The 27,933-nt window shown below is 29.1% G+C and overlaps 1 protein-coding gene across 19 annotated transcripts; it reads left to right on the top strand.

Moving 5' to 3' along the window:
- Positions 1-9: 9 nt before the first annotated feature.
- Positions 10-27,910, top strand: LOC130802383 (uncharacterized). 19 transcript variants are annotated; one of them, XM_057666368.1, is made up of 39 exons: positions 10-221; positions 1,820-2,173; positions 2,597-2,902; positions 3,055-3,336; positions 5,284-5,565; positions 6,272-6,553; positions 7,159-7,263; positions 7,959-8,264; positions 8,418-8,699; positions 9,101-9,406; positions 9,560-9,841; positions 10,601-10,906; positions 11,061-11,342; positions 11,672-11,977; positions 12,132-12,413; positions 12,741-13,046; positions 13,201-13,482; positions 13,812-14,117; positions 14,272-14,553; positions 14,967-15,272; positions 15,427-15,669; positions 16,024-16,329; positions 16,484-16,765; positions 17,558-17,839; positions 18,255-18,479; positions 18,634-18,915; positions 19,244-19,549; positions 19,704-19,985; positions 20,539-20,820; positions 21,150-21,455; positions 21,611-21,892; positions 22,447-22,728; positions 23,058-23,363; positions 23,520-23,801; positions 24,356-24,637; positions 24,968-25,273; positions 25,430-25,711; positions 26,132-26,437; positions 27,388-27,910. In XM_057666368.1, the coding sequence occupies exons 1-39, from the start codon at positions 162-164 to the stop codon at positions 27,706-27,708; spliced, it is 10,950 nt and encodes a 3,649-aa protein (XP_057522351.1). In that variant the 5' UTR covers positions 10-161; the 3' UTR covers positions 27,709-27,910. The 19 variants fall into 19 exon arrangements, with proteins under 19 accessions (XP_057522351.1, XP_057522350.1, XP_057522349.1 ...); XM_057666367.1 differs by having other exon boundaries at positions 2,591-2,902; XM_057666366.1 differs by having other exon boundaries at positions 1,814-2,173.
- The last annotated feature ends 23 nt before the right edge of the window (positions 27,911-27,933 follow it).

Genomic DNA, 27,933 nt, shown 5'->3' with positions numbered 1-27,933 from the left:
AGACTTATTTATTTCCATCCACTATACTTGTAGTTCTATATATACATTTATGTTAACTTTGTTTATGTCTTGGAATTATTATTATTATTATTATTATTATTATTATTATTATTATTATTATTATATAAAAAACCAAAGCATTCTTGCAGCTTTAACTTAAGATGAACGAAACAATGGCATCTCAACCTCAAGCTGATTCTCCAGAATTCTTACTAAACCATGTAAGCATTAATCTTTCATGCCATCTTGTTCTTTATTTTTATTTGTCGTTTGAGTGCTTATTATTATCTACATATGAGTTGCATTACATCTGGAGAAAAGAGGATATGCCAGGAGTAATTCCTACTATTATCAATTGCTCCTAATAGTGAACTATCTTTTCGGTTTGTATGTGAGTTACCTCTTCTTCTCCTAGTTTGAATTGCTTGGACCCATATTTTAAATTTAGCTAACATGATATCAGAACTCATTTTGTTGTTGGACCTTTATGACTGAGAATTTAATCTTATTGCTAGTGATGTTCATTCACAATGAGATTTATTTGCAACTCTTTTAGTGGGCTAAAATTTTATAGATATTCACGTGTGAGGAAAGTGTTATAATGCGCCCATTATTACCCACATGTGAAATTTTTCTCACATCGAAGAAAAAACACCTTTTACTCGGCCACAGGGGAACCGAAGTTATTCCAACACTTCATTATATTTGCAAAATTTGACATTAATGCAATTTAACGTGTTATTTTGACATTTATATATTGAATTTATGTACATCTAAAAATTATAAAAATAATAATACGAAAGTATGCGATTAGACGATTGAAACAAGATCCCACTTGACCAAATCAGTTCTTACACATAAATAATGTCCCACATGAATATATTAATTCTTACATATTAACCGCAATATATAAAATAAACTTAAATGATAAATAATACTGTCAATAACTATAATGTAGCAAGTATTACAGAACCAAGGGTATATATGTTAAATTGTTTAATATATTACAGTGATAATTAGGTATTTTTAATCTAAGTCCACCCTGCGTCAGCGTGTACTCTTTCACCTCAACATGTATCATGGATTAAAATAAACATAAACCTTTCTCTAGATTGCTATAACTGCAATTCTCTTCTTAAATAAATTAAGGAAAGGGTGAGTTAACAATATAAATTCCACAAAAAATATAGGAACAAAAATGTGAATAGATTAATACTCGATCTAATGCCTACTCCGATAAATAATTTAACTTTTATTTCCCTTAAATATTTATCTTCAATAGAAACATATTCTTATTATAACATACTAAGCCTAGTAAATTGCCAAAAGATGTAATTAACAAACTTAATAAGTATTCAATTACTCTTACTCACTCTTACATGCTATAATTATACTCTATATATCAATATTTTATTATAATACAAATAGGCTCCCTTATTAACATTATAGAAGATTATAATGAGAATAAGAATAAAAGGAAAGTATATATAAAATTACGTATGGCAAAAGTTAGGGTTGCTGCGCTAGGGAGCGACAATTACACAAATAGTTTTCCATTAATCTAATGAAAATGGAATACATCATAAATCTTGTCAATTATTTTTTAATAAAGTAATTATTTAATTAGGGAATTAAACATTATTCATGCAAAAATGGATGATGATAAACCAAAACTAAGCGCATTAAAGGAGAGTCGAGAAAAAGATCAAGTCATCATCAACCAAACCTCTCAACAACGAACGTATTTTTTTGGTAAATGTAGGTCCAAAATCGTATGTGTATATCATTTAATAAATTAACTAATTGTCGTAAGTTTCAGGATATTAATAAAGAATTGGATAACATTCAATTACAAAGGGAAGGAAAAAGAGAAGAAGAATCTAAGTTGCAGAAGGATGTTGATGAGAATGGAAGTTGTAATATTCAAAGCATAGGAGAAAGTGATTATAGTAATGCATCATTAGGAGATAATAACATTATTCCCATCAAATTAAATGGAGGCAATGAAGTTATCTTTGATGATGTACGTGAATGTGGCATGATTCAGGGTAGTAGCATTGAATCAGAACACAAAGATGACAAAATTGAGAAAGATACACATAACGAAAAGCGAAAACATAACACATATTTTGAACACCAAGAAAAGGAAGAAGATCATCATCTTTCAATTCAGGTAAGCTACAATTAAACTTTGCATGTTATCAAGCTATAAAGATCATAATTAATCATGAATATTAGTTAAAATTATCAAAATATGATGCTATATATAGGTATGGTAACCAAAAACATTAAATTATAGTAATTAAACATTATATATTCAATAAAGGACGACGAATCATTTAAAAAAACTTTGTCAAAGGAGAGTTAGAAATAGAAGGCATCACATACCAAACATATCAAGTGCGTGATTCTAGCATAGTACTAGGAAACAAATAAAAGATATTCAATAACATTCTTGGTAAAAACATTAATGTAAACTAATTCCAAAAGTGATGCATATTCACTAATCGTATTAGAACAACACTAAACCCAATTATATCTTTTTTATAATATTTACGTATCATTTACTAAATTAACTAACCATTGCAAGTTTCAGGCAACAAATAGTGAATCAGATAACATACAATTACAAAGAGAAGTAAAAAGAGATGAAGAAACTATATTAGAAGATCGTTCCGAATTTGATGAAGATCACAAAGAAGAAGTTGACAATGAAAGTTTAAAAAATCATGATTTTTGTTCTGAATACACAAATAAAGAAATTGGTGAAGCACCTGCAACAACTTCTGATTTTCAACATCAAGAACAAATAGAAGTTCATGTGTCTTTGAATAAGTTCAAAGAAGTAGACATTTTCGAAGAACATATTAGTGGAATAGCCATTGTTGATGATGTAAATCAGGTAACCGTACTAAAGTATGAACATATAGAATCTTTTATTTTATTTACCTTATAGTTTTTTTCGTCAAACTCATAAAAATGAAAAATGATACATTATAGTTCTATGTTATATTCAAATAAGAATTTAATGTATTTCCAAACTATAACATTTAGGATTTAAATGAGGAAGTAAACATTATTCAAGGAAAAAATGATGATGAAGCATCTGAGAAAATGAGCTCCATTGAGGTTAAAGAGATTGAAGCTACAACAATCCAAACCACCCAAGAGAGATATTGTAGTACGATCTTTGTTGAACAAAGCAAATGCGATGTGCCTCATGCTGAAGAACACAAAGATAATGAAAATGAGAAAGATACATATATTGAGAAAGAGGAACATAATACTTGTTTTGAACACGAAGACCAGAAAGAAGATGACGATCCTTCAAATCAGGTCAGCTACATGGAAATTATGCATGTTATTAAGAATAGAATGATTTGTACTAATCATTTTATTCTTAATAAAATTAATAAAAATATAATGTTATAGATATGGTTATCAAAAACTTATAATTATAGTAAATAAACTTCATATATTCAATAGAGGAAAATAATTCATTTACACAAATTGCGTCAAATTAGTGTTAAGAAATATATGGCATCACCTACCGAACATCTCAAGTGAATGATTCTAACATAGTACAAGGAAACAACTTAAAGATATTTAATAACATTCTTTGTAAAGACATTAATATAAGCTAATCCTAGAAGTAATGTACAGTTACTAGACATACCTGAACAACACTAAATCTAATTATATATTTTTTATCATATTTTAGAATTATTTAATAAATTAACTAAGCATTGTAAGTTTCAAGCTACAAACATTGATTCAAACATAATTTAATTACAAAGGAAAGGAAAAATAGATGATGCAACTATCTCAAAAGATACTTTCAAAGTTGATGTAGATGACAAAGAAGAGCTAGCAAATGAAAGTTTAAAAACTCATGGATTTTGTTGTGAAAACACAAATAAAGAAAATGGTGAAGCACCTACAACATTTTTTTATTTTCAACATCAAGAACATATAGAAGTGCAAGTGTCTTCGAATGAGTTCAAAGAAGCGGACATTGTTGAAGCAAATATTAGTGAAATAGCCACTGTTGATGGCATGAATCTTGCAACCACACTAAAGTTTGAACGTAGAAAATCCATTATTCTATTGACCATAGAGCTTTTTCTGTCAAACTCATGCAAATAAGAAATGGTATATTATAAATCTTTGTTTAAATTCTGACAAGATAGTAAACATCATTCATGGAAAAGATGAAGATGAAGCATTTAAGTAAATGAGCTCCATTGAGGTTAAAGATATTAAAGCTACAATAATCAAACCACCCTAGAGAGTGATTGTAGTACAATCATTGTTGAACAAAACAAATGCGATGTGCCTAACGCGAAAGAAGATAAAGATAATGAAAATGAGAAACATACGTATATTGAAAAAGAGGAACATAACACTTGTTTTGAACAAAAAGACATGGAGCAAGATGACGATCCTTCAAATCAGGTCAGCTACATGGAAAATATGCTTGTTATTAAGAATAGATGAAGATCAGTTAAAATTAATAAAATATGATGTTATAGGAATGGTTATCAAAACTTATAATAATAGTAAGTGAACTTCATATACTCAATAGAGAAAAATAAATCATTTATACGAATTGTATGCAATGAGAGTAATGAAATATATGGCATCACCTAGCAAACATCTCAAATGACCGTAACTAACATAGTTCGAGGTAACAAATTAGAGATATTATTCAATAACATTCTTGGTAAAAACATTAATGTAAACTAATCCGAGAAGTGATGTATGTAAAGAAACATATCTGCACAACACTAAATCCAATTATTATTTTTCTTTATATTTAAGTACTATTTAATAAATTAACTAACTATTGCAAGTTTTAGGCTACAAATATTGAAGCAAATATTACTCAATTAAAGAAACTATCTTTAATAATTATGAAATTAAGGAAAATGATATAGATGAGGTTGCAAATAAAAGTTTGAAAAATCATGGTTTTTTTTTGTGAAAACACAAATAAAACATTTGGTGAAGCTTCTACATTAGTTTCTGATTTTCAACATCAAGAAAAAATAGAAGTTCACGTGTCTTCGAATGAGTTCAAAGAAGTGGAAATCGTTGAAGCCATTATTTTTGGAACAACCACTATTTATTGTATGAATAAGGTAAACGTATTAAAACATGACCATAGAAAATCTTTTATTCGACTGATCACAGAGTCTTTTTCATCAAACTCATGAAAATGAAAATAGTTCTTTGTTAAATTCTAAGAAGATACTTAATGTATTTCCAAACTATAACATTTAGGATTTAAATGAGGAAGTAAACATCATTAAAGGAAAAAATTGTAATGAAGCATCTGAGCACATGAGCTCCATTGAGGTTAAAGAGATTGCACTTACAACAATCCAAACCGCCCCAGAGAGTTGTTGTAGTACAATCTTTTTCGAACAAAGCAAATGTGATGTGCCTCACGCTGAAGAACACAAAGAAAACGACAATGAGGAACATACGTATATTGAAAATGAGGAACATAACACCCGTTTTGAACACGAAGATCAGGAAGAAGATCGCGATTTTACGAATCAGGTTAGCTACATGGAAATTATACATGTTATTAAGAATAGAATGATTATTATTGCTCATGAAGATTAGTTGAAATTAATTAAATATGATGCTATAGGTATGGTTATCAAATACTTAAAATGATAGTAATAATCTTCATATATTTAATAGAGGAAAATAAATCATTACACAATCTGCGTCAAATGAGAGTTAAGAAATATATTGCATCACCTACCAAACATCTCAAGTGAGTGATTCTAACATAGTTTTAGGCTACAAATATTGAATGAGATGTCATTCAATTACAAATGGAGGTAAAAATAGATGATGAAAATATCTTTAAAGATAGTTCCGAAGTTGATGAAGATGACAAAGAAGAGATTGCAAATGAAAGTTTAAAAAATCATGGTTTTTGTTGTGAAAACACAAATAAATCAATTGGTGAAGCACCTACAACAGTTTCTGATTTTCAACATCAAGAAAGAATAAAACTTCACGTGTCTTCAAATGAGTTAAAGGAAGTGGACATTGTTTAACAAAATATTATTAGAACATCCACTGTTGATGGTGTGAATCAGGTAATCGTACGAAAACATAACTGTAAAAAATCTTATATTCTATTGTCCAGAGTGTTTTTTTGTCAAACTCGTGAAAATTAAAAATGGTACATTATATTTATTTGTTAAATTCTAATAAGATACTAAATGCATTTCCAAACTATAATATTTAGGATTTAAATGAGAAAATAAACATCATTCAAGGAAAATATGATGATGAAGCATCTACGCAAATGAGCTCCATTGATGTCAAAGAGATTGAAGCTACAACAATCCAAACCACTCGAGAGAGTGATTATAGTACGATCTTTTTTGAACAAAGCAAATGCGATGTGCCTCACGCTAAAGAACACAAAGATAATGAAAATGAGAAAGATACGTATATTGAAAAAGAGGAACATAACTCGCGTTTTGAACACGAAGACCTGGAAGAAGTCCACGATTCTTCAAATAAGGTCAGCTACATGGAATTTATGCATGTTATTAAGAATATAATGATTAGTATTTCTCATGAGAATTAGTTAATTTTAATAAAATATGATGCTATAGGTATGGTTATCAAAAACTTTTAATAAGTAAAATTCACATAATCAATAAAGGAAAATGTATCATTTACAAAAACAATGCAAAAGAGAGTTAAAAAATATATGGCATCACCTAACAAACATCTCAATTAGAGAGTGATTCTTACAAAATAAAAATTTTAAGATATTAAACAACATTCTTAGTAATAACATTAATGCAAACTAATTCGAGAAGTATTGTATAGTCAATAACGTATCTAAACAACCCTAAATCCAATTATATTTTTTTTCATCATATTTAAGTACCATTTAAATAATTAACTAACCATTCAAGTTTTAGGCTACAAATATTGTATCGGATATCATTCAATTAAAAAGAGAAGTAAAAATAGATGATGAAACTATCTTTAAAGATAGTTCCAAAGTTGAAGAAGATGATAATGAAGAGTTTGCAAATGAAAGTTTAAAGAAAATTTTGTTGTGAAAACACTAATAAAGAAATTTAAGAAGCTCATACAACAATTTTTGATTTTCAGCATCAAGAAAAAATAGAAGTTGACATGATTTCGAATGAGTTCAAAGAAGCGGACATTATTGAAGTAAGGATCAGTGAAACAACCACTGTTGATTGTGTGAATCAGGTAACCATACTAAATTATGACCATAGAAAATCTTATATTCGATTGACCAGAGATTTATTTATTTATTTATTTAATTATTTTCAAAATCATGAAAATGAAAAATGTTACATTATAGTTCTTTGTTAAATTCTAATAGGATACTAAATGATTTCCAAACGATGACATTTAGGATTTAAATGAGGAAGTAAAAATCATTGAAGGAAAAAATAATAATGAATCATCTGAGCAAATGAGCTCAATTGATGTTAAAGAGATTGAAGCTACAACAATCCAAATCACCCAAGAGAGTGAATATAGTACGATCATTGTGAAAAAAAGCAAATGCAATGTGCATAACGCTGAAGAACAGACATATAATGAAAATATGCATGTTATTGAGAATATAATGATTAGCATTGCCCATTTATAATAGTTAAAATTTAAAAAGTATTATGCGGCAGGTGTAGATAAAAAAAATCTTAGAATTATAGTAATTAAACTTCATATATATAATAGAGAAATATAAATCATTTCCACAACCTACGTCTAATGAGAGTTAATATATGGCATCACCTACCAAACATTTCAAGTGAGTTATTCTAATATAGTATAAGGTAACAAATTAAAGATATATATGAACAACAATAAATCAATTATATAATTTTCATCATAATTAAGTACTCTTTAATAAATTAACTAAACATCGCAATTTTCAGGTCATAAATATTGAATCAGATATCATTCAATTACAATGGGAAGTAAAAATAGAGGATGAAACTATCTTTAAAGATAGTTTCAAAGTTGATGAAGATGACAAAGAAGAGGTTGCAAATGTAAGTTTAAAAAACGATGGTTTTTGTGGTGGAAACATAAACAAAGAAATGGGTGAAGCACCTACGATAGCTTCTGATTTTAAACATCAAGAAAAAACAGATCTCCACTTGTCTTCGATTGAGTTCAACGAAGTGCACATTGTTCAAGAAAATAATAGTGGAACAGCCACTGTTGATGGTATGATTCAGGTAATCAAAAAAAAACATGGCTCGAGGAAATCTTTTATTCGATTGACCACAAACTTCTGTTCGTTCAACTATGAAAAGTGAAAAAAGTTACATTATAGTTCTGTGTTAAATTCCACTAAGATACTAAATGTATTTCCAAACTATGACATTTAGGATTTAAATGAGGAAGTAAACATCATTCAAGGAAAAAACAAGGATGAAGCATGTGAGCAAATCAATTCCATTGAGGTTAAAGAGAATGAAGCTACAGCAATCCAAACCAACCAAGAGAGTGATTTTAGTACGATATTTATTGAACAAAGCAAATGCGAAGAGCCTCACATTGAAGAACACAATGATAATGAAAATGTGGACGATACATATACGGAAAAAGAGGAACATAACACGTGTTTTAAACACGAAGACCAGGAAAAAGAACACGATTCTTTAAATCAGGTCAGCTACATGCATATTATTATTAATAGAATGATAAGCATTACCCATGTAGATTAGTTAAAATTAATAAATTATTATGCTATTTGCAAAGTTATAAAAATATTAAAATTATAGTAATTAACTTCATATATTCAATAAAGAAATATAAATCAAGTGTTTAATGAAAGTTAAGAAATATATGGCATCAACTACCACCATCTCAAGTGATTGATTTTAAAATAGTATCAGGTAACAAATTATAGATATTCAATAAAAACTTTATTGGTAAAAATATTAATGTAAACTAATCCGAGAAGTGATGTATAGTCAATCATCATATCTGAACGACACTAAATCAATTATATCATTTTCATCCTATTGAAGTACTCTTTAATAAATTAACTAAGCATTGCAATTTTCAGGCTACGAATATTAAATCAGATTTCATTAAATTACAAAGGGAAGTAAAAATAGATGATGAAACTATCATTAAAGATAATTTCAAAGTTGATATAGATGACAATGAAGAGGGTGCAAATGAAAGTTTAACAAAGGATGGTTTTTTTGGTGAAAATATAAATAAAGAAATCGGTGAAGCACCTACGATAGCTTCTGATTTTCAACATCAAGAAAAAATTGATATTCACGTGTCTTCAATTGAGTTTAAAGAAGTGGACATTGTTGAAGCGAATAATAGTGGAACAGCCACTGTCGATGGTGTGAATCAGGTAACCAAACAAAAACATGGTTGTGGGAAATCTTTTATTTGATTTACCACAGACTTTGTTCGTCAAACTAATGAAATGTGAAAAATGGTACATTATAGTTCTTTGTTAAATTCCACTAAAATACTAAATGTATTTCCAAACTATGTCATTTAGGATTTAAATGAGGAAGTAAACATCATTCAAGGAAAAAATGTTGATGAAGCATGTGAGAAAATGAGTTCCATTGTGGTTAAAGAGAAGGAAGCTACAACAAACCGAACCAACCAAGAGAGTGATTGTAGTACGATCTTTGTTGAACAAAGAAAATGCGATGAGCCTCACGTTAAAGAATACAAAGATAATGAAAAAGTGGACGATACATATACGAAAAAAGAGGAACATAACACGTGTTTTGATCACGAAGACCTGGAAAATGAACACGATACTTCAAATCAGGTGAGCTGCATGCATATTATTATTAATACAATGATTAGTATTACCCATGTAGATTAGTTAAAATTAATAAATTATCACGCTACAGGTGCAGTTATAAAAATCTTATAATTACAGTAATTATTTCATATATTCAATAAAGAAATATAAATCAATTCCAAAACCCGTGTTTAATGAAAGTTCAGAAATATATGGCATCACCTACCAAGCATCTCAAGTGATTGATTTTATAACAGTATAAGTTAACAAATTAAAGATATTTAATAACAACATTGTTGGAAAAAATATTAATGTAAACTAATCCGAAAAGTGATGTATAGTCACTACTCAAATCTGAACAACAAGAAATCAATTATATCATTTTCTTTCTATTTAAGTACTATTTAATAAATTAACTAACCATTGCAATTTTCAGGCTTCAAATATTAAATCAGGTCAGCTATATGGAAAATATGCATATTATTTAAAGTAATTAAACTTATTATATTCAATAAAGGAAAATAAATAATTTCCACAAAATGCATCTAATGTGAGTTAAGAAATACATGGGATCACCTACCAAATATGTCAAGTAACTGATTCTAAAATTTTAAAAGGTAACAAATTTAAGATATGTAATAACAACATTCTTAGTAAAAACAATAATGTAAAATAAATAGAGAAGTGATGTATAGTCACTAATCGTATCTGAACAACACTAAATCAATTATATCATTTTCATTATATCTAAGTAATAAATTAACCAACCATTGCAATTTTCAGGCTACAAGTATTGAATCTTATATCATTCAAATACAAAGGGAAGTAAATATAGATAATGAAACTATCATTAAAGATAGTTTCAAAATTGATGAAGATGACAAAGAAGAGGTTACAAATAAAAGTTTAAAAACAGATGGTTTTTCTGGTGAAAACATAAATAAACAAATGGGTGAAGCACCTACGACAGCTGCTGATTTTCAACATCAAGAAAAAATAGATCTTCACGTGTCTTCGATTGAGTTCAAAGAAGTGGACATTGTTGAAGCAAATAATAGTGGAACAGCCACCGTCGATAGTGTGAATCAGGTAACCAAACAAAAACATGGCTCAAGCAAATCTTTTATTCGATTGACCAATAACTTATGTTCGTCAAACTAATGAAAAGTGAAAAATGGTACATTATAGTTCTTTGTTAAATTCCACTAAGATACTAAATGTATTTCCAAACTATGACATTTAGGATTTAAATGACGAAGTAAACATCATTCAAGGGAAAAATGAGGATGAAGCATTTGAGCAAATGAGTTCCATTGAGGTTAAAGAGAATGAGGCTACAACGATCCAAACCAACAAAGAGAGTGATTGTAGTACGATCATTGTTGAACAAAGCAAATGCGATGAGTTTCACGTTGAAGAGCACAATGATAATGAAAATGTGGACGATACATATACGGAAAAAGAGGAACATAGCACGTGTTTTGAACACGAAGACAAGGAAAAAGTTCACTATCCTTCAAATCAGGTCAGCTATATTGAAAATATGCATAATATTTATAGTAATTAAACTTTTTATATTCAATAAAGGAAAATAATTAATTTCCAACAAATACATCTAATGTGAGTTAAAAAATACATGGCATCACCTACCAAATATCTCAAGTAAGTGATTCTAAAATTTTATAAGGTAACAAATTAAAGATACGCAATTACAACATTCTTGGTAAAAACATTAATGTAAAATAAATCGAGAAGTGATGTATAGTCACTAACAATATCTGAACAACACTAAAAGAATTATATCATTTTCATTATATTTAAGTAATAAATTAACTAACCATTGCAATTTTTCAGGCTACAAGTATTGAATCAGATATCATTCAATTACAAAGGGAAGTAAAAATAGATAATGAAACTATCATTAAAGATAGTTTCAAAATTGATGAAGATGACAAAGAAGAGGTTATAAATGAAAGTTTAAAAACGGATGGTTTTTGTGGTGAAAACATAAAAAAACAAATGGGTGAAGCGCTTACGACGACTGCTAATTTTCAACATCAAGAAAAGATAGATGTTCACGTGTCTTTGATTGAGTTCAAAGAAGTGGACTTTATTGAAGCAAATAATAGTGGAACAAACACTGTTGATAGTGTGAATCAGGTAACCAAACAAAAACATGGCTCAAGCAAATCTTTTATTCGATTGACCACAAACTTCTGTTCGTCAAACTAACGAAAAGTGAAAAATGGTACATTATAGTTCTTTGTTAAATTCCACTAAGATACTAAATGTATTTCCAAACTATGACATTTAGGATTTAAATGATGAAGTAAACATCATTCAAGGAAAAAATGAGGATGAAGCATTTGAGCAAATGAGTTCCATAGAGGTTAAAGAGAATGAGGCTACAACGATCCAAACTAACAAAGAGAGTGATTGTAGTACGATCATTGTTGAACAAAGCAAATGCGATGAGTTTCAAGTTGAAGAGCACAATGAAAATGAAAATGTGGACGATACATATACGGAGAAAGAGGAACATAACACGTGTTTTGAACACGACAACAAGGAAAAAGATCACGATCCATCAAATCAGGTCAGCTATATGGAAATATGCATATTATTTATAGTAATTAAACTTTTTATATTCAATAAAGGAAAACAATTAATTTCCAACAAATGCATCTAATGTGAGTTAAGAAATACATGGCATCACCTCCAAATATCTCAAGTAAGTTATTCTAAAATTTTATAAGGTGACAAATTAAAGATATGCAATTACAACACTCTTAGTAAAAATAATAATATAAAATAAATCGAGAAGTGATGTATAGTCAATAATCATATCTGAACAACACTAAAAGAATTATATCATTTTCATTATATTTAAGTAATAAATTAACTAACCATTGCAATTTTTCAGGCTACATATATTGAATCAGATATCATTCAATTACAAAGGGAAGTAAAAATAGATAAAGAAACTATCATTAAATATAGTTTCAATATTGATGAAGATGACAAAGAAGAGGTTACCAATGAAAGTTTAAAAATGGATTGTTTTTGTGGTGAAAACATAAATAAACAAATGGGTGAAGCGCTTACGACAGCTGCTGATTTTCAACATCAAGAAAAACTAGATCTTCACGTGTCTTCGATTGAGTTCAAAGAAGTGGACTTTGTTGAAGCAAATAATAGTGGAACAACCACTGTCGATAGTGTGAATCAGGTAACCAAACAAAAACATGGCTCAAGCAAATCTTTAATTCGATTCACCACAGACTTCTGTTCGTCAAACTAATGAAAAGTGAAAAATGGTACATTATAGTTCTTTATGAAATTCCACTAAGATACTAAATGTATTTCAAAACTATGACATTTAGGATTTAAATGACGAAGTAAACATCATTCAAGGAAAAAATGAGGATGAAGCATTTGATCAAATGAGTTCCATTGAGGTTAAAGAAAATGAGGCTACAACGATCCAAACCAACAAAGAAAGTGATTGTAGTATGATCATTGTTGAACAAAGCAAATGCGATGAGTTTCACGTTGAAGAGCACAATGATAATGAAAATGTGGACGATACATATACGGAAAAAGAGGAACATAACACGTGTTTTGAACACGAGGACAAGGAAAAAGATCACGATCCATCAAATCAGGTCAGCTATATGGAAAATATGCATATTTTTTATAGTAATTAAACTTTTTATATTCAATAAAGGAAAATAAATAATTTCCAACAAATGCATCTAATGTGAGTTAAGAAATACATGGCATCACCTACCAAATATCTCAAGTAAGTGATTCTAAAATTTTATAAGGTAACAAATTAAAGATATGCAATTACAACATTCTTGGTAAAAACAATAATGTAAAATAAATCGAGAAGTGATGTATAGTCACTAATCAAATCTGAACAACACCAAAAGAATTATATCATTTTCATTATATTTAAGTAATAAATTAACTAACCATTGTAATTTTTCAGGCTACAAATATTGAATCAGATATAATTCGACTACAAAGGGAAGTAAAAATAGATGACGAAACTATCATTAAGGATAGCTTCAAAATGGATGAAGATGACAAAGAAGAGGTTGCAAATGAAAGTTTAAAAGCATATGGTTTTTTTGGTGAAAACATCAATAAACAAATGGGTGAAGCACCTACGACAACTGCTGATTTTCATCATCAAGAAAAAATAGATCTTCACGTGTCTTCGATTGAGTTCAAAGAAGTGGACATTGTTGAAGCAAATAATAGTGGAACAGCCACTGTCGATAGTGTGAATCAGGTAACCAAACAAAAACATGGTTGTGGGAAGTGTTTTATTTTATTTACCTTAGACTTTTGTTTGTCAAACTAATGAAAAGTGAATAATGGTACATTATAGTTCTTTGTTAAATTCCACTAAGATACTAAATGTATTTTTAAACTATGACATTTAGGATTTAAATGACGAAGTAAACATCATTCAAGGAAAAAATGAGGATGAAGCATTTGAGCAAATGACTTCCAATGAGGTTAAAGAGAATGAAGCTACAACGATTGAAACCAACCAAGAGAGTGATTGTATTACGATCATTGTTGAACAAAGCAACTTCGATGAGCCTCACGTTGAAGAACACATAGATAATGAAAATGTGGAAGATACATATACGGAAAAAGAGAAACATAACACCTGTTTTGAACATGAAGATCAGGAAAAAGAACACGTTCCATCAAATCAGGTCAGCTACATGCATATTATTAATAATAGAATGATTAGCATTACCTATATAGATTAGTTAAAATTAACAAATTATCATGCTACAGGTGTAGTTATAAAAATCTTATAATTATAGTAATTTGCTTTATATACTCAATAAAGAAATATGAAATCAATTCCACCACCTGTGTTTATTGAAAGTTAAGAAATATATGGCATCACCTACCAACAGTCTCAAGTGATTGATTTTAAAATAGTATAAGGTAACAAATTAAAGATATTCAATAACAACATTATTGTTAAAAATATTAATGTAAACTAATCCGAGAATGATATATAGTCACTAATCATACCTGAACAACAAGAAATCAATTATATCGTTTTCTTTCTATTTAAGTACTTTTTAATTAATTAACTAACCATTGTGATTTTCAGGCTTCAAATATTAAATCAGATTTCATTAAATTACAAAGGGAAGTAAAAATAGATCATGAAACTATCATTAAAGATAGTTTCAAAGTTGATGAAGATGACAATGAAGAGGTTGCAAATGAAAGTTTAAAAAAGGATGGTTTTTGTGGTGAAGACAGAAATAAAGAAATCGGTGAAGCACCTACGATAGCTTTTGATTTTCAACATCAAGAAAAAATAGATCTTCACATGTCTTCGATTGAGTTCAAAGAAGTGTACATTGTTGAAGCAAATAATAGTGGAACAGCCACTATCGATGGCGTGAATCAGGTAATTAAACAAAAACATGATTGTGGGAAATCTTTTATTTGACTTACCACAGACTTTTGTTCGTCAAAATAATGAAAAGTGATAACTGGTACATTATAGTTCTTTGTAAAATTCCACTAAGATACAAAATGTATTTCCAAACTATGACATTTAGGATTTAAATGAGGAAATAAATATCAGTCAGGAAAAAAAGGATGATGAAGCATTTAAGGAAATAAGTTCCATTGAGGTTAAAGAGAATGAAGCTACAACAATCCAAAGCAACAAAAAGAGTTATTGTAGTACGTTCGTTGTTGAAGAAAGCAAATGCGATGAGCGTCACGTTGAAGAACACAATGCTAATGAAAATGTGGACGATACATATACGGAAAAAGAGAGTTTTGAACACGAAGACCAGGTAAAAGATCACGATCCTTCAAATCAGGTCAGCTATATGGAAAATATGCATATTATTTAAAGTAATTAAAATTTTATATTCAATAAAGGAAAATAAAGAATTTCCACAAATTGCATCTAATGTGAGTTAAGAAATACATGGCATCAGCTACCAAATATGTCAAGTAACTGATTCTAAAATTTTATAAGGACACAAATTAAAGATATGTAATAACAACATTCTTGGTAAAAACATTAATGTAAAATAAATCGAGAAGTGATGTATAGTCACTAATCGTATCTGAACAACACTATATCAATTATATCATTTTCATTATATCTATGTAATAAATTATCTAACCATTGCAATTTTCAGGCTACAAGTATTGAATCGGATATCATTCAATTACAAAGGGAAGTAAAAATAGATGATGAAACTATCATTAAAGACAGTTTAAAAATTGATGAAGATGAAAAAGAAGAGGTTACAAATGAAAGTTTAAAAAGGGATGATTTTTGTGGTGAAAACAAAAATAAACAAATGGGTGAAGCACCTACGACAGCTGCTGATTTTCAACATCAAGAAAAAATAGATCTTTACGTGTCTTCGATTGAGTTCAATGAAGTGGACTTTGTTGAAGCAAATACTAGTAGAACAGCCACTATTGATTGTGTGAATCAGGTAACCAAATAAAAACACGGCTCAAGGAAATCTTGTATTCGATTGACCACAAACTTCTGTTCGTTAAACTAATGAAAAGTGAAAAATGGAACATTATAGTTCTTTGTTAAATTCCACTAAGATACTAATTGTATTTCCAAACTATGACATTTAGGATTTAAATGACGAAATAAACATCATTCAAGGAAAAAATGAGGATGAAGCATTTGAGCAAATGAGTTTCATTGAGGTTAAAGAGAATGAGGCTACAACAATCCAAACCAACAAAGAGAGCGATTGTAGTACGATCATTGATGAACAAAGCAAATGCGATGAGCCTCACGTTGAAGAGCACAATGATAATGAAAATGCGGACGATACATATACGGAAAAAGAGGAACATAACACGTGTTTTGAACACGAAGACAAGGAAAAAGATCACGATCCCTCAAATCAGGTCAGCTATATGGAAAATATGCATATTATTTATAGTAATTAAACTTTTTATATTCAATAAAGGAAAATAAATAATTTCCAACAAATGCATCTAATATGAGTTAAGAAATACATGGCATCACCTACCAATTATCTCAAGTGAGTGTGTTTAAAATTATATAAGGTAACAAATTAAAGATATGCAATAACAACATTCTTGGTAAGAAATTTAATGTAAAATAAATCAAGAAGTGATGGATAGTCACTAATCATATGTGAACAACACTAAATCAATTATATCATTTTCATTATATCTAAGTAAAAAAATTAACTAACCATTGCAATTTTCAGGCTACATATATTGAATCAAATATCATTCAATTACAAAAGGAATTAATAAAAATAGATGATGAAACTATCATTAAATATAGTTTCAAAATTGATGAAGATGAAAAAGAAGAGGTTGCAAATGAATGTTTAAAAATAATTGGTTTTTGTGGTGAAAACATAAATAAACAAATGGGTGAAGCAGCTACGACAGAAGCTGATTTTCAATATCAAGAAAAAATAGATCTTCACGTGTCTTCGATTGAGTTCAAAGAAGTGGACATTGTTGAAGCAAATAATAGTGGAACGGCCACTGTCGATAGTGTGAATCCGGTAACCAAACAAAAACATGGTTGTGAAAAGTCTTTTATTTGATTTGCCTAAGTCTTTTGTTCGTCAAACTAATGAAAAGTGAATAATGCTAAATTATAGTTCTTTGTTAAATTCCACTAAGATACTAAATGTATTTCCAAACTATGACATTTAGGATTTAAACGACGAAGTAAACATCATTCAAGGAAAAAATGAGGATGAAGCATTTGAACAAATGAGTTCTATTGAGGTTAAAGAGAATGAAGCTACAACGATTGAAACCAACCAAGAGAGTGATTGTATTACGATCTTTGATGAAGAAAGCAACTTTGATGAGCCTCACGTTGAAGAACACAATGATAATGAAAATGTGGAAGATACATATACGGAAATAGAGGAACATAACACCTGTTTTGAACAGGAAGTCCAGAAAAAAGAACACGTTACTTCAAATCAGGTCAGCTACATGCATATTATTAATAATAGATTGATTAGCATTACCCATGTAGATTAGTTAAATTTAATAAATTATCATGCTGCAGCTGTAGTTATCAAAATCTTATAATTATAGTAATTAGCTTCATACATTCAATAAAGAAATATAAAATCAATTCCACCACCTGTGTTTAATGAAAGTTAAGAAATATATGGCATCACCTACCACCAATCTCAAGTGATTGATTTTACAATAGTTTAAGCTAACAAATTAATGATATTCAATAACAACATGATTGGTAAAAATCTTAATGTAAACTAATCCGAGAAGTGATCCATAATGACTAATCATATCTGAACAATACTAAATCAATTATTATCATTTTCTTCCTATTTAAGTACTCTTTAATAAATTAACTAACCATTGCAATTTTCAGGCTTCAAATATTAAATCAGATTTCATTAAATTACAAAGGGAAGTAAAAATAGATGATGAAACTATCATTAAAGATAGTTACAAAGTTGGTGAAGCACCTACGATAGCTTTTGATTTTCAACATCAAGAAAAAATAGATCTTCACATGTCTTCGATTGAGTTCAAAGAAGTGTACATTGTTGAAGCAAATAATAGTGGAACAGCCACTATCGATGGTGTGAATCAGGTAACCAAACAAAAACATGGTTGTGGGATATCTTTTATTTTATTTACCATAGACTTTTGTTCGTCAAAATAATGAAAAGTGAAAAATGGTACATTATAGTTCTTTGTAAAATTCCACTAAGATACTAAATGTATTTCCAAACTATAACATTTAGGATTTAAATGAGGAAGTAAATATCAGTCAAGGAAAAAAGGATGATGAGGTATTTAATCAAATGAGTTCCATTGAGGTTAAAGAGAATGAAGCTATAACAATCCAAACCAACAAAGAGAGTTATTGTAGTACGATCGTTGTTGAACAAAGCAAATGCGATGAGCCTCACGTTGAAGAACACCATGATAATGAAAATGTGGACGATACATATTTGGAAAAAGAGGAACATAACATGTGTTTTGAATACGAAGACCGGGAAAAAGATCACGATCCTCCAAATCAGGTCAGCTATATGGAAAATATGCATATTATTTAAAGTAATTAAACTTCTTATATTCAATAAAGGAAAATAAATAATTTCCACAAAATGCATCTAATGTGAGTTAAGAAATACATGGCATCACCTACAAAATATGTCAAGTAACTAATTCTAAAATTTTATAAGGACACAATTTAAAGATATGTAATAACAACATTCTTTGTAAAAACATTAATGTAAAATAAATCGAGAACTGATGCATAGTCACTAGTCGTATATGAACAACAATAAATCAATTATATCATTTTCATTATATCTAAGTAATAAATTATCTAACCATTGAAATTTTCAGGCTACAAGTATTGAATCAGAAATCATTCAATTACAAAGGGAAGTAAAAATAGATGATGAAACTATCATTAAAGATAGTTTAAAAATTGATGAAGATGAAAAAGAAGAGGTTACAAATGAAAGTTTAAAAACGGATGGTTTTTGTGGTGAAAACATAAATAAACAAATAGGTGAAGCACCTACGACAGCTGCTGATTTTCAACATCAAGAAAAAATAGATCTTCACGTGTCTTCGATTGAGTTCAAAGAAGTGGATGTTGTTGAAGCAAATAATAGTGGAACAACCACTGTTGATAGTGTGAATCAGGTAACGAAACAAAAACATGGCTTGAGGAAATCTTTTATTCGATTGACCACAGACTTCTGTTCGTCAAACTAATGAAAAGTGAAAATTGGCACATTATAGTTCATTGTTAAATTCCACTAAGATACTAAATGTATTTCCAAACTATGACATTTAGGATTTAAATGACGAAGTAAACATCATCCAAGGAAAAAATGAGGATGAAGCATTTGAGCAAATGATTTCCATTGAGGTTAAAGAGAATGAAGCTACAATGATCAAAACCAACCAAGAGAGTGATTGTATTACGATCTTTGTTGAACAAAGCAACTGTGATGAGCCTGACGTTGAAGAACACAAAGATAATGAAAATGTGGACGATACATATACGGAAAAAGAGGAACATAACACTTGTTTTGAACACCAAGACCAGGAAAAAGAACACGATCCTTCAAATCAGGTCAGCTACATGCATATTATTAATAATAGAATGATTAGCATTACCCATGTAGATTAGTTAAAATTAATAAATTATCATGCTACAGGTGTAGTTTTAAAAATCTTATAATTATAGTAATTAACTTCATATATTCAATAAAGAAATATAAATTAATTCCGCAACCTGTGTTTAATGAAAGTTAAGAAATATATGGCATCACCTACCAACAATCTCAAGTGATTGATTTTAAAATAGTTTAAGCTAACAAATTAAAGATATTCAATAACAACATGATAGGTAAAAATCTTAATGTTATCTAATCCGAGAAGTGATGTATAATGACTAATCATATCTGAACACCACTAAATCTATATATAATTTTCTTCCTATTTAAATACTCTTTAATAAATTAACTAACCATTGCAATTTTCAGGCTTCAAAAATTAAATTAGATTTCATTAACTAACCACAGACCTTTGTTCTTTAAAATAATCAAACGTGAAAAATGGTACATTATAGTTCTTTTTTAAATACCACTACGATACTAAATGTATTTCGAAACTATGACATTTAGGATTTAAAAGAGGAAGTAAATATCAGTCAAGGAAAAAAGGATGATGAGGCATTCAAGGAAATGTGCTCCATTGCGCTTAAAGAGAATGAAGCTACAACAATCCAAACCAAAAAAGAGACTGATTGTAGTACGATCATTGTTGAACAAAGCAAATGCGATGAGCCTCACGTTAAAGAACACAATGATAATGAAAATGTGGACGATGCATATATTGAAAAAGAGGAACATAACACGTGTTTTGAACACAAAGACCAGGAAAAAGATCACGATCCTTCAAATCAGGTCAGCTATATGGAAAATATGCATACTATTTATAGTAATTAAACTTTTTATATATAATAAAGGAAAATAAATAATTTCCAACACATGCATCTAATGTGAGTTAAGAAATACATGGCATCACCTACCAAACATCGCAAGTTAGTGATTCTAAAATTGTATAAGGTAACAAATTAAAGATATGCAATTAACAACATTCTTGGTAAACACATTATTGTAAAATAAATCGATAAGTGATGTATAGTTACTAAACATATCTAAACGACACTAAATCAATTATATCATTTTCATTATATCTAAGTAATAAATTAACTAACCATTGTAATTTTCAGGCTATAAATATTGTATCAGATATCATTCATATACAAAGGGAAGTAAAAATAGATGATGAAACTATTATTAAAGATAGTTTCAAAATTGCTGAAGATGACAAAGAAGTGGTTGCAAATGAAAGTTTAAAAACGGATGGTTTTTGTGGTGAAAACATCAATAAACAAGTGGGTGAAGCACCTACGACTGCTGCTGATTTTCAACATCAAAAAAAAATAGATCTTCACGTGTCTTCGATTGAGTTCAAAGAAGTGGACATTGTTGAAGCAAATAATAGTGCAACAACCACTGTCGATAGTGTGAAACAGGTAACCAAAAAAAAAACATGGCTTGAGGAAATCTTTTATTCGAATGAGCATAGACTTATGTTCGTCAAACTAATGAAAAGTGAATAATGGTACATTATAGTTCTTTGTTAAATTCCACTAAAATACTAAATGTATTTCAAAAATATGACATTTAGGATTTAAATGACGAAGTAAACATCATCCAAGGAAAAAATGAGGATGAAGCATTTGAGCAAATGAGTTCCATTGAGGTTAAAGAGACTGAAGCTACAACGATCAAAACCAACCAAGAGAGTGATTGTGTTACGATCTTTGTTGAACAAAGCAACTGCAATGAGCCTGACGTTGAAGAACACAAAGATAATGAAAATGTGGACGATACATATACGGAAAAAGAGGAACATAACACTTGTTTTGAACACGAAGACCAGGAAAAAGAACACGATCCTTCAAATCAGGTCAGCTACATGCATATTATTAATAATAGAATGATTAGCATTACCCATGTAGATTAGTTAAAATTAATAAATTATCATGCTACAGGTGTAGTTTTAAAAATCTTATAATTATAGTAATTAACTTCATTTATTCAATAAAGAAATATAAATTAATTCCGCAACCTGTGTTTAATGAATGTTAAGAAATATATGGCATCACCTACCAACAATCTCAAGTGATTGATTTTAAAATAGTTTAAGCTAACAAATTAAAGATATTCAATAACAACATGATAGGTAAAAATCTTAATGTTATCTAATCCGAGAAGTGATGTATAATGACTAATCATATCTGAACACCACTAAATCATATATATCATTTTCTTCCTATTTAAATACTCTTTAATAAATTAACTAACCATTGCAATTTTCAGGCTTCGAATATTAAATTAGATTTCATTAACTAACCACAGACCTTTGTTCTTTAAAATAATCAAACGTGAAAAATGGTACATTATAGTTCTTTTTTAAATACCACTACGATACTAAATGTATTTCGAAACTATGACATTTAGGATTTAAAAGAGGAAGTAAATATCAGTCAAGGAAAAAAGGATGATGAGGCATTCAAGGAAATGTGCTCCATTGAGGTTAAAGAGAATGAAGCTACAACAATCCAAACCAAAAAAGAGAGTGATTGTAGTACGATCATTGTTGAACAAAGCAAATGCGATGAGCCTCACGTTAAACAACACAATGATAATGAAAATGTGGACGATGCATATATGGAAAAAGAGGAACATAACACGTGTTTTGAACACGAAGACAAGGAAAAAGATCACGATCCTTCAAATCAGGTCAGCTTTTTGGAAAATATGCATACTATTTATAGTAATTAAACTTTTTATATTCAATAAAGGAAAATAAATAATTTCCAACACATGCATCTAATGTGAGTTAAGAAATACATGGCATCACCTACCAAACATCGAAAGTTAGTGATTCTAAAATTGTATAAGGTAACAAATTAAAGATATGCAATTAACAACATTCTTGGTAAACACATTATTGTAAAAAAAATAGAGAAGTGATGTATAGTTACTAAACATATCTAAACAACACTAAATCAATTATATCATTTTCATTATATCTAAGTAATAAATTAACTAACCATTATAATTTTCAGGCTATAAATATTGTATCCGATATCATTCATCTACAAAGGGAAGTAAAAATAGATGATGAAACTATCATTAAAGATAGTTTCAAAATTGCTGAAGATGACAAAGAAGTGGTTGCAAATGAAAGTTTAAAAACGGATGGTTTTTGTGGTGAAAACATCAATAAACAAGTGGGTGAAGCACCTACGACTGCTGCTGATTTTCAATATCAAGAAAAAATAGATCTTCACGTGTCTTCGATTGAGTTCAAAGAAGTGGACATTGTTGAAGCAAATAATAGTGAAACAACCACTGTCGATAGTGTAAAACAGGTAACCAAAAAAAAAAACATGGCTTGAGGAAATCTTTTATTCGAATGACCATAGACTTCTGTTCGTCAAACTAATGAAAAGTGAATAATGGTACATTATAGTTCTTTGTTAAATTCCACTAAGATACTAAATGTATTTCAAAACTATGACATTTAGGATTTAAATGACGAAGTAAACATCATCCAAGGAAAAAATGAGGATGAAGCATTTGAGCAAATGAGTTCCATTGAGGTTAAAGAGAATGACGCTACAACGATCAAAACCAACCAAGAGAGTGATTGTATTACGATCTTTGTTGAACAAAGCAACTGCGATGAGCCTGACGTTGAAGAACACAAAGATAATGAAAATGTGGACGATACATATACGGAAAAAGAGGAACATAACACTTGTTTTGAACACGAAGACCAGGAAAAAGAACACGATCCTTCAAATCAGGTCAGCTACATGCATATTATTAATAATAGAATGATTAGCATTACCCATGTAGATTAGTTAAAATTAATAAATTATCATGTTACAGGTGTAGTTTTAAAAATCTTATAATTATAGTAATTAACTTCTTTTATTCAATAAAGAAATATAAATTAATTCCGCAACCTGTGTTTAATGAAAGTTAAGAAATATATGGCATCACCTACCAACAATCTCAAGTGATTGATTTTAAAATAGTTTAAGCTAACAAATTAAAGATATTCAATAACAACATGATAGGTAAAAATCTTAATGTTATCTAATCCGAGAAGTGATGTATAATGACTAATCATATCTGAACACCACTAAATCATATATATCATTTTCTTCCAATTTAAATACTCTTTAATAAATTAACTAACCATTGCAATTTTCAGGCTTCGAATATTAAATCAGATTTCATTAACTAACCACAGACCTTTGTTCTTTAAAATAATCAAACGTGAAAAATGGTACATAATAGTTCTTTTTTAAATACCACTACAATACTAAATGTATTTCGAAACTATGATATTTAGGATTTAAAAGAGGAAGTAAATATCAGTCAAGGAAAAACGGATGATGAGGCATTCAAGGAAATGTGCTCCATTGAGGTTAAAGAGAATGAAGCTACAACAATCCAAACCAAAAAAGAGAGTGATTGTAGTACGATCATTGTTGAACAAAGCAAATGCGATGAGCCTCACGTTAAAGAACACAATGATAATGAAAATGTGGACGATGCATATATGGAAAAAGAGGAACATAACACGTGTTTTGAACACGAAGACCAGGAAAAAGATCACGATCCTTCAAATCAGGTCAGCTATATGGAAAATATGCATACTATTTATAGTAATTAAACTTTTTATATTCAAATAAAGGAAAATAAATAATTTCCAACACATGCATCTAATGTGAGTTAAGAAATACATGGCATCACTTACCAAACATCGCAAGTTAGTGATTCTAAAATTGTATAAGGTAACAAATTAAAGATATGCAATTAACAACATTCTTGGTAAACACATTATTGTAAAATAAATCGAGAAGTGATGTATAGTTACTAAACATATCTAAACAACACTAAATCAATTATATCATTTTCATTATATCTAAGTAATAAATTAACTAACCATTGTAATTTTCAGGCTATAAATATTGTATCAGATATCATTCATCTACAAAGGGAAGTAAAAATAGATGATGAAACTATCATTAAAGATAGTTTCAAAATTGTTGAAGATGACAAAGAAGTGGTTGCAAATGAAAGTTTAAAAATAGATGGTTTTTGTGGTGAAAACATCAATAAACAAGTGGGTGAAGCACCTACGACTGCTGCTGATTTTCAACATCAAGAAAAAATAGATCTTCACGTGTCTTCGATTGAGTTCAAAGAAGTGGACATTGTTGAAGCAAATAATAGTGAAACAACCACTGTCGACAGTGTGAATCAGGTAACCAAAAAAAAAAACATGGCTTGAGGAAATCTTTTATTCGAATGACCATAGACTTTTGTTCGTCAAACTAATGAAAAGTGAATAATGGTACATTATAGTTCTTTGTTAAATTCCACTAAGATACTAAATGTATTTCCAAACTATGACATTTAGGATTTAAATGACGAAGTAAACATCATTCAAGGAAAAAATGAGGATGAAGCATGTGAGCAAATGAGTTCCATTGAGGTTAAAGAGAATGAAGCTACAACAATCCAAACCAACCAAGAGAGTGATTCTAGTACGATCTTTGTTGAACAAAGCAAATGTGATGTGCCTCTTGTTGAAGAACACAAAGATAATGAAAATGTGGACGATACATATATGGAAAAAGAGGAACATAACACCTGTTTTGAACACGAAGACCAAGAAGAAGATCACGATCCTTCAAATCAGGTCAGCTACCAGGAATTTATGCATGTTATTAAGAATAAAAATGATTAGCATTGCCCATGAAGATTAATTAAAATTAATAAAATATGACGCTAAAAAAATATTAAAAAACTATAATTATAATAATTAAACTTCATATATTCAATAAAGGAAAATAAATCATTTACACAAACTGCATCAAATGAGAGTACAGAAATATATGACATCACCAACCAAACATCTCAAGTGAGTGATTCTAAAAAAGTACAAGGTAATAATTCAAAGACATTCAATAACATTCTAGGTAAAAAAACATTAATGTACTCTAATCCGATAAGTGATGTATAGTCAGTAAACATATCTGAACAACACTAAATCCAATTATATCTTTCTCATCATATTTAGGTATCATTTAATAAATTAACCAGCCATTGCAAGTTTCAGGCCTCCTATACAGAATCAAATATCATTCAATTAAAAAGGGAATTAAAATTAGTTGATGAAACTATCTCAAAAGATAGTTCCAAAGTTGATGAAGATGACAAAGAAGAGGATGCAAATGAAAGTTTAAAAAAACATAGATTTTGTTGTGAAAACACAAATAAAGAAACTGGTGAAGCGCCTAAAAGAGTTTCTGATTTTCAACATCGACAACAAATAGAAGTTCATGTGTCTTCGAATGAGTTCAAAGAAGCAGACATTGTTGAAGAAAATGTTAGTGCAATAGCCACTGTTGACAGTGTAAATCAGGTAACCACATACTAAAGCATGAACATATAAAATCTTTTAGGATATAATATTTTTTTTCAAACCAGGTTAATACTCAACCTAATTATTTTTTTTCATTCTATTTAAGTATCGTTTAATAACTTGACTAACCATTACTTATTTTAGGATACAAATATAGAATTAGATAACATTCAATCACAAAAGAAAGAAAAAAGATATGATGAAACTAAGTTAGAAGATGGTTTTGAAGTTGTTGAAGATAACAATAAAGTGGTAATGAATGTTCAAAAAAGCATGGTTTTTGTAGTAAAGTTACAAATAAAGAAATTGGTGAAACACCTACAACAATTTTAGAATTTCAACATGAACAAAAAAAAAAGAAGTTAACGTGTCTTTGAACGAGTTCAAAGAAGCGGACATTATAAAAGAAAACATTATTGGAATAGCCACTATTGAGGGTTTGAATCAATCAATAATACTAAAAGTATATCATAGAAAAGCACTAATTCTATTGATTTTAAAGTTTGTTTTTGTCAAACTTATAAAAATGAAAAATGGTACATTATAGTTATTTGTTTGAATTGTAATACGATACTAAATGTATTTCCAAACTATGACATTTAGAATCGAAATGAGGAAACGAACATCATTTAAGGAAAAAAGAATAATGAAGCATTTGAACAAATAAACTCCATAGAGGTTAAAGAAGTTAATGCTATAACCTTCTAAAACACCAAAGAGAGTGATTGTAGTACGACATTTATTGAGAAAGCAGGTTTACAACCAATTTAAAAGACGGTTTGTGCTGCATCCACACTTCTAACCCAAAGGGCTCTTGTGCGAGGAAGCGTATTAGAGTATATAATATATCATGGGGCTTCAACTATCGACTTAAGCTTTTTGTTTAATTGGTTTCTGAGTAATGATATATTCGTATGTCAGGACAATCTAACGTATTTCATCAAATGCAGATCATTATTACAGATAACAAACAAGATATTTCAAAAGCCAAAGAAGTTAAAGATGCAACCAAAGACAACCAAGTAATTGAACCAAAAGCTAGTGATGAAGAGGAAACTGAAACTTCAAATCAAAGAGATTTTGATTCAGGCATGACAGTGGGGGCTATTGATGATCTAAAGACAACGCATAAAAAGTCACTAAACATATTATCAGGTGTTGGATCGAAGGTGAAACATTCAATCTCTAAAGTGAAAAAAGCTATGACATGCACTTCTGCTCCATTTGCTTCTGAAGATGTAATCATCAAGTTAAATAAAAACAAGAAATAAGTCAAATCTACTTTTATACGTAGTTTTATTTTATGATTAGTATAGAAACTCATACAATTTTATTTATAAATAAAATTTAATTGAAAAAGTTTGTAATTTTATGTAGGATATTTAAGATATCATAATTCGCATGATAATTGATATATAAAAAAACACATGATTATTTAATAGAATCTCACAACTGCATATACTTAAATTATCTTGACGAATTTTCATTTTTGAACA

This window comes from Amaranthus tricolor, chromosome 16 (genome assembly GCF_026212465.1).
Source record: "Amaranthus tricolor cultivar Red isolate AtriRed21 chromosome 16, ASM2621246v1, whole genome shotgun sequence".
Lineage (NCBI taxonomy): Eukaryota > Viridiplantae > Streptophyta > Magnoliopsida > Caryophyllales > Amaranthaceae > Amaranthus > Amaranthus tricolor.
This window is presented reverse-complemented; position numbering and strand designations above follow the sequence as displayed.

What these genes read in the sequence shown, in the direction of transcription:
- LOC130802383 (XM_057666365.1), top strand. Translation starts at nt 162, where the DNA reads ATGAACGAAACAATGGCATCTCAACCTCAAGCTGATTCTCCAGAATTC. An exon ending in TTGTTGATGATGTAAATCAG is followed by an intron (nt 2,903 to 3,054) that starts GTAACCGTACTA and finishes TATAACATTTAG; the next exon opens with GATTTAAATGAGGAAGTAAA. An exon ending in CTGTTGATAGTGTGAATCAG is followed by an intron (nt 19,550 to 19,703) that starts GTAACGAAACAA and finishes TATGACATTTAG; the next exon opens with GATTTAAATGACGAAGTAAA.